The 7,715-nt window shown below is 40.3% G+C and overlaps 1 protein-coding gene across 4 annotated transcripts in view; it reads right to left on the bottom strand.

Annotated features, from left to right (window-relative positions):
• The window catches only part of nat16 (N-acetyltransferase 16), a 57,239-nt gene that overhangs the window by 42,231 nt on the left and 7,293 nt on the right, over positions 1–7,715 (bottom strand). For 2 of the 4 annotated variants that reach the window (XM_017310485.1, XM_008434992.2), the window contains exon 2: positions 4,520–4,600. The exons of the other annotated variants lie outside the window; for them this stretch is intronic. In XM_017310485.1, coding sequence (XP_017165974.1) covers positions 4,520–4,530 — 11 coding nt within the window. In that variant the 5' untranslated portion in view covers positions 4,531–4,600. The remainder of the gene's footprint in view (positions 1–4,519; positions 4,601–7,715) is intronic. 4 annotated transcript variants of the gene reach the window in all.

The following is a 7,715-nucleotide window of genomic DNA, read 5'->3' as shown; positions in this document are numbered from 1 at the left end:
GTGTGTGTGTGTGTGTGTGTGTGTGTGTGTGTGTGTGTGTGTGTGTGTGTGTGTGTGTGTGTGTGTTTGTGGATGGGAGGTGGCTGCCCTGTGGTTCTTCAATCATACCACACTGATAGTAACGCAGTGCTGGACTAATGGATGTTTAATTGAAGAAGAAAAGTAATGAAGGCATTGTGGTCACTTTTACATGGTGTGAGAAGTGTGTGGAAATATTGTACATATATAACATATGACATGTGCACATATTAGTTATCAGCCATAAAAGCAGTATTAATATTGTACATTGATATTAGCATTCATTTTTATACTGATCCATTCTTATTTACAGGCCTAACGCAAGTAATCACAGAATGCTAACATAACTTTCCCAGTGTTTAAGAGACAGTTATACTGACATAGTAAATGGCTAACAACTAAGACAAGAACAAATGGGCTTATGTATATTTCCAATTTGTGAAATATTCATAATAGTAGACCAAGCACACCTCTTCCAGTTAATGGTCATTCAACAGGATCCAAGCTACATCACAAAATCACTGTCATTAGTAGTTGTATAGTGCACTTAGTGACTTAGTGCACTTGTATTAGGTCCACTAGGGAGACAAGAGAATCCTCCTTCCCTGCTTTCACAACCTGTTGGTCAGACGTCAGCAGCAGGCTACATGCACTGCACCAGGCAGAGGGTTCCCAGTTCCCACAGGCAGACCAGAGCTCACCTATATATTGGCAAAACAGGATTTTTAGTGCATTTATAGAAAGCTCATGCCACCCTATAAGAGAGCAGCCTTGGGCAGCTGCTCACACCCCCCATATCAGAAACCAGGTTTCATCCTCCTTCAAACATTTTGCCATCATCGCTGTCCTAAAGAAACACCCCACGACTGGACTGGACGTAGGGATCCGATCACGTGTTTTCAAATGTGATCATTATGCAAAAACTGATTAACTTAGTGTAGGTTCAAGCAAAGTACTTGCAAATCAAGTATCTTAGCGTGCAGGTAAGTTACAGATATATGCTGCCACTTTCTGGTTCTGCTAAATGAAATGAACAAAATTGCATCAGGCCTTTAAAGTCTTTAAAGTTTAATATGTAAAGCCTTTGATGGATCAGATCCAGTGTTTCTCAACCCTGGTCCTCACTGCCCCCCTGTCCTGCATGTTTTAGGTATTTCCCTTCTGCCACACACCTGAATTGTATCTCTGGGTGATTAACAGGCTTCCGCACCACTTGATGGTCATGCAATAATTTGAATCAGCTGTTCTGGAATAGAGGCACATCTAAAACATGCAGATCAGGGGGGCAGTGAGGACCAGGGTTGAGAAACGCTGAGATAGACTGAAGAGGTGGTGAGAGCAGCATTTCTTTTTGATTGATTTGTGTATATTTTGCCTATTGCCTGTGACTGTTGCTGGTGAGGAGAGAGTTTCAGGACTCTGAAACGGAATAATAAAAAAAATAAAATAAAAACTGTTTCAGGTCCAGTTTGTCTCCAGACAGGCTTTTGCAGTCTTCCCACGTTGTCCATTGAAAATCAGTGAAGCGATTCAGACGTTCTTCAACACGTTCTTCAACACGTTCTTCAACACGTCTGAATCAAAAGATTTAGCAGGTCTCTGCAAAACTTTATCTACTTTTCCAGTAAAACTCTGCCTGGGCTCTAGGTGAGTCAGTCAAATGTGATATTTGAGAATAGTTTGGGTTTCCAGAACTTATTTGTTCTTATCTTGATCAGAAACCTGTTTTCACAAATTTGAGAGGATTATTATAAAGCTGTATATGTCAAAAGTTTAACATTTTATTTCACAGTAATCAACGTATCTTTAAGTGTCTATGATTTTTACATTTCAATAATGTGTAGAATTAAAGAAAAAAATTAAAATAGTAAGATTTGCACTTTAGTGCATTTGTACTATCTGCAGACCGCTGCTGTCATGAAGTGGGGTTGGTGATGAGGAAGAGTTGGAGGCACAGGGTGAAGGAGGAAAAATGATTTAAAGTGGACAGAAATCCAGAAAACACTCAGAAACAACCGACACAACATGGAGCAACAATACAGGATCCAGCCAGGAGCAGACAACACAGGTCAGGTTAAATACTGACTGGAGATAATCAGGAAACTGGAACCAATAGCGAACAACATAAACCAGTTGGGTAAATCAACCAAAATACAAAAACCTCACAGCTGCATGTAGAATTCACCTGCAGTAAATATTGTGCTGGTACCAATATTGGACTAAAGGAAGCAAGACAGTTGCATCCCTGTAAAGTTTAATATGTAAAGCTTTCGATGAATCAGATAGACTCAAAAGATTGTGATGACAGCAGGTGAGAAGACTGGGACGGGGGATTCATTTTTTGTCATGGGACCCCTGACAACAGCCATCAGGGAAGTCTATCTAATTAGTTCATTTTTCTTCTGTGCTGTTTGTCTGGACAGTCAAAAGTAACAAACCGACACAAAATGCTTTTTCAGCTTCCACAACTCACATAAGCCATTTATCATGTCTTTGCTATTCCTCTAACGCCCTGCAAAGTACTCATGTGCCTTCTTGTCTTTCACACCTACGAGTAAGCAACAAAACTATATCAATTCATCTGACAAATCAAATATTCAAACACTAATTACTCACTTCCAGAGCCTCCTCTGAGCCAATCTGTGACAAAATAGACTAATTTTCTTACAACGGACATAAAAAAAAGTGTGAGCCGTAAGAGTCATTACCTCTTTGTCATGTAAAAACGTATGTGTTTAGAAAAACAGTGAACTCCTAAGAAAGCATCACAAAAAGCATATGGTAAATAAAATCACCTTAAATATTTCAAAGTAAAAAAAAATAGGTAAAAATAGGTAAGTAGGAGAAGAGTTCCTGTCAATATGATGTAGTAATTGCACTGGGAGCTCTGAATACTGGTGATGCATGTGTTCAGCAAGAAATGCACTCAGACAAAAGCTCCTACGAATGGCTGCAAACGGCATCATGGAGAGGCACAGTGATGATGTTTGGAGCACCGGAAAGAGGAGATTCTTAAAGAGACAGACGTCAAATTGCAAAGTCAAATTTCTTTTCTTTTAGGTCATATTTGATGTATGGAGCATTTTTTAAATAATTGAAGGTAACATATAACTACATGATTGTGCTATAAAATGCCAATATGTCCCAGGAAGATACATTATACCACCCCTTTATCATTCATCATGTTTTGGTATTGTTGCGTAATACTTAACATATATTTACATTAAAGTGTGTTCGTCCACTCCAGTGGTAATAGCAGGGCTGTCCCGTGTCGATCCTATTTTTTGTTCTCTCCCTTCTTCAACACGTCTGAATCAAAAGATTTAGCAGGTCTCTGCAAAACTTTATCTACGTTTCCAGTAAAACTCTGCCTAAAGGGGTCCTGTGGTGGCACAGGGGTTAAGCACAACCCATGTATGGAGGCCTTAGCTCTCGTGGCTGTCACAGGTTCAATTCCCAGCCTGGCGACCTTTGCCGCATGTCTTTCCCCTTCTCTCATTACCAACTTTTCTGTCAATTAACTGTCAAATAAAGGCCACCAGAGTCAATAAAACCTTAAAAAAATAAATAAAAAAAACTCTGCCTAAAATGTTTTGGGTATTCTGCTAAAAAACACAATTTCAAAATTGCTGTTTCCATTAAATATAAAATGCAATTAAAATCACACATGAACTGGTCATAAGAAACTGAAGAAACCCCACACAGTTGTTTTGAGCCTACAAACTGGGTTGCTCTTTGCCAGTCACATGGAGAGGACATCAGTGCCATGACCGACTATATCAACTAAACACCATCATCACCAGATCAGTGAGACGCTTCCCTAAAACAAACCCTGGTTCGCCAGTGAAGTAAAGGAACTATTGAACATGAAAAAAAAACCTTTAAGGAGCGAGACAGGGAGTTATACAGAAGCAGCTCAAAGTCAAGATTACAGACAGCAAGAAGGACAGGAAGAATCTGGAGAATAAACTGTAGAGGAAGAATATCAGAGATGTGTGGTCAGGAATGAAGAAGATCACAGGCTTCAAGCAAAAGGAGGATCAGGTAGATGGAAGTTTAGACAGAGCAAATGGGCTGAACACACTCTTCAACAGGTTCAGATCATCAATGTCCTCTCCTGTCCCCAACCAGACAAACGTCCCACCTTCCTCTGACCCACAGCTCTCCTGTCAAACCTCAGATGTTTTATCTTCCACCTCAGTCATGGATTCTTCTGCTTCCACACGTTTGTCTTCAACCAAATCAGGAGATGCTGCTGCTCCCTTTACCTCCAACTCACACTTTTCTGTGTCTAGAAGTCAGACAAAGAGGCAGCTGGAGAGATTGAACCAGAACAAGGCTGCAGGTCCAGATGGTGTCAGCCCCAGAGTGCTGAAGGGGTGAAGCTGCAGAGCAGCTCTGTGGGATTCTGCAACATCTCCTTAACTTTAACCTGACTCAAGAGGAGTTTCTGTTGTTGTGGAAGACATCCTGCCTGGTTCCAGTACTGAAGAAAACTCACCCATCAGTCATCAACGACTATAGACCAGTTTCCCTGACATCCCACATCATGAAGGTCCTGGAGAGACTCCTGTTGGCCCACCTGAGTAAACAGACAAGCTCATATCAAGATCCCCTGCTGTTTGCTTATTTCCGTGGAGTTGGAGTTGATGATGCCATAATACACCTGCTTCAACAAGCCTACTGTCATCTGGACAGAGCAGGCAGCACTGTGAGGATTGGTGTCCTTTAACACAAGTCAGCCTGATCTGCTTTGTCAAAAACTCCAGAAGACACAGGTGGAGGCCTCAACAATCATTTCAGTGCACTGTGTAAAGAAATTTCCGTTTTGGCTTCATTTTAGTCCTCTTTGTCTTATAAACTTATACCGTACACAACTCATCCAGTGGCTCCCAATGCTGTTTAGATTTGGTGCCAATTTAGGCGACATTTTAAATTCATTCTCACATCCCTGTCATTAACACCCATACGTTCCTCCTTCTTTAATGGACACCAATTTTTCATTTTGACATGATAAAGGTATTAAGCAATTGAGTGAACTTTATTCAGATAGGATATTTGTTAGTTTCCCCAATTTATCTCATAAATTTGACATCCTCATACCTCACACCTTTTGATATTTTTAAATTCGCAATTTTGTGTCAATTTTTTTTTTTTTATAATTTCCCTTTTGGCCTGGGCAGGAGGGTTTACTTCACCCAGCACAGAGGGGGGATGATGTTATACAAATCGATTCATAAACCTATCTAAAACCAAAGGTTCATGACAGAAGGAACTGGGAAGACACCTTAGTGACAATTTTTGGGAGCGAGGATTTAACAGGGTATGACTTGAACTAATTTCATTTAAAGTGTTGCATATAATTCACTATTCCAAGCTGAGGCTCTCAGAAGATGGATGTGATAAATGTAGTGGTTCTCTCTGCAGTTTTCTTACGTTATTTTTGGAGGGCTTTTCGGTTTTTGTCTTCCGTGCTTGGGGTGAATTTGCGGCCCTCCACTCATGTTGCAATCTTTGGGAGTTTCCAGACCCCTCGTTCCACTTACATTTCATGAAAAATTACATTATTGCACATACTTCATTAGTAGTATGAACAATAAAATCTATACTATTGCACTGGAAGTCTCCAATGTATCTTTCTGTAGCTAAAAGATACAGAAAGATATCTTTCTGTATCTTTAACAGGACATACTTAATACAGTGGCAGGCCTTTAAATCTTATTTTACATATTTATCTGTGCTATGTAGTACTGCTTTGTTTGTTTTCACTGTGCTGTTGCTAAGAAGAGTTGGGGGGTTTTAGGGCAGAGAGGAAGTGTTTTACCCGTTTCAGTTGTTTTAGTTGTAGTTTAAATGCCATTTATTCCATTTCCAAAGCCCAAAGGGAGTCTAGAAAAATGCAAGAGATGCATCAAGGCTTGCAGTCGACCTCATGTCCAGTTGAATAAAATGGAGATCTGCGGCATCTCCCTCCTGATCGTCTTTATGAAGGTAACTGGTAGTAAACATCCCATTTTTTGTCAGAATGACACTGTACGATTGATAGTCAACTCAAAGATAAATATGGGAAAATAGTTATACTTGATTTTATGTAGGTTAATAATTCCATATGTAGCTCTAGAGTAGCACAGTAGTCCAGTAACTGCTGTATTTACATGTGAGCACCTTTTTATGCTGCTGTTTATTTTTAAGCATTCTCCTGAAGTCAAGATTTTCACAAGCTCATATTATTTAAGTCATTACTCACCCGCTTTTGCAAGTGCAAAATGTGTCCAACAGCGTTCACACTCATGTCCAACGAGACTTTGGATTCCTCATCATTCTTCCTTTGCTTGCAAAAGACTTGGGTTATAATGATGACTTCTCTGTTGTTTCCCGCAAACAACCTTACAGACCTGATGTACCATTCTTTGGAGAATTTTCTTGGCTCTGTGTTGGCTAATAAGACTCACAAAATGTCTCGGGTAGCACATTGAGTTTCACTGTCTCTGCCATAATAACACTGTTTGTTTGTCAGAGGTTTGCTTAGGGGCATGAGCTGACGTCATGTCAATTATTAGGTAATCCTACAGCTCAAACTGGCATTGTAGGGGGATATTTTTCATTTATTTTTCAATATTTTTATTTCATATTTGTTCTATCCATTATCTGATCACATCTGTCCTGGCAGGGTTGCGAGGGGGGCTGGTGCATATCAACAGGGGAGAGGCGGGGAAGACGCTGGACAGGTTGCCAGTCCGTTGCAAGGCAACACGGACCGAGCCGGGTCTGTGGAAACACCATCACTTCAGAGCAAAACGGAGCTGCTGAAGTAGAGCCAGTGGAAAAGGGGCAATAGTTATTTTATTGTGCTATAAAATCATACTATGTGCCTGGATAATACATAATACTGCCCCTTTAATAAATCACATTGAGGCATAACATACTCCCGTTATTTTGTCCTTTCTGATAAGTACATGTTGTACATGTTGTCCATATTCATATTCATGCTAAATGGACTGCGTCTGCTCTGATGCTCATTTTGCTAAGGCAATCCTGGTTGCTTGTGCTATGACGTTTACACCTGTTTTTATACGCAACAGGTGTATAAAAACCTGTTATAAAAGGTATAAAAACTTTGAAGAGGCCTTCAAGGTTCTTATGGGCCTGTTACAGAACAGGCCCATAAGGCTAAGGTGTATATACTATAAACACCATCACTGTTGTAGCGCCTCAAGGAGACCCCAGTGGTGTTTGTCCACATAAGTAGGTGTCAATAAATTGAAATAATCAATTCAAATATGTACTGATGTGTCACAACTGAAAATTAATTTGGCACATACAAAATAGTCAACTATCACTTGTTAACCAAAAGCACAGTAAATGACAGAGAGCACACCATTCATCTCTACTGACAAAAGTATAACACAGTGGTGTCCAAAGTTGGTCCCCGAGGGTCGGGATCATCCCTGATTCAACACAAGTGGATCTAATAATGGATCTTTAACAGGCCTCTGCAGAACATTGACATCCTGAGAGGGAGAGAACTTAAACATGCAGAATGCCAGGCCTTCAAGGTTCGACTTGGCATTCTCCTCATCGCTCCCTGTCTAGCTCTCTTTAATCCTTGAGGTATTCTTAGGCTGTATCCACAGCAGGAAAGTCCATTGTTTAGTCCAGACCTAAAACAGACTTTATTTCTTCGGCTTAGTGTGGTT

The sequence above is a fragment of the Poecilia reticulata genome, linkage group LG18 (assembly GCF_000633615.1).
Source record: "Poecilia reticulata strain Guanapo linkage group LG18, Guppy_female_1.0+MT, whole genome shotgun sequence".
NCBI classification, from domain to species: domain Eukaryota; kingdom Metazoa; phylum Chordata; class Actinopteri; order Cyprinodontiformes; family Poeciliidae; genus Poecilia; species Poecilia reticulata.
The sequence above is the reverse complement of the archived record's forward strand: the minus strand, read 5'-3'. Positions and strand labels throughout refer to the sequence as shown.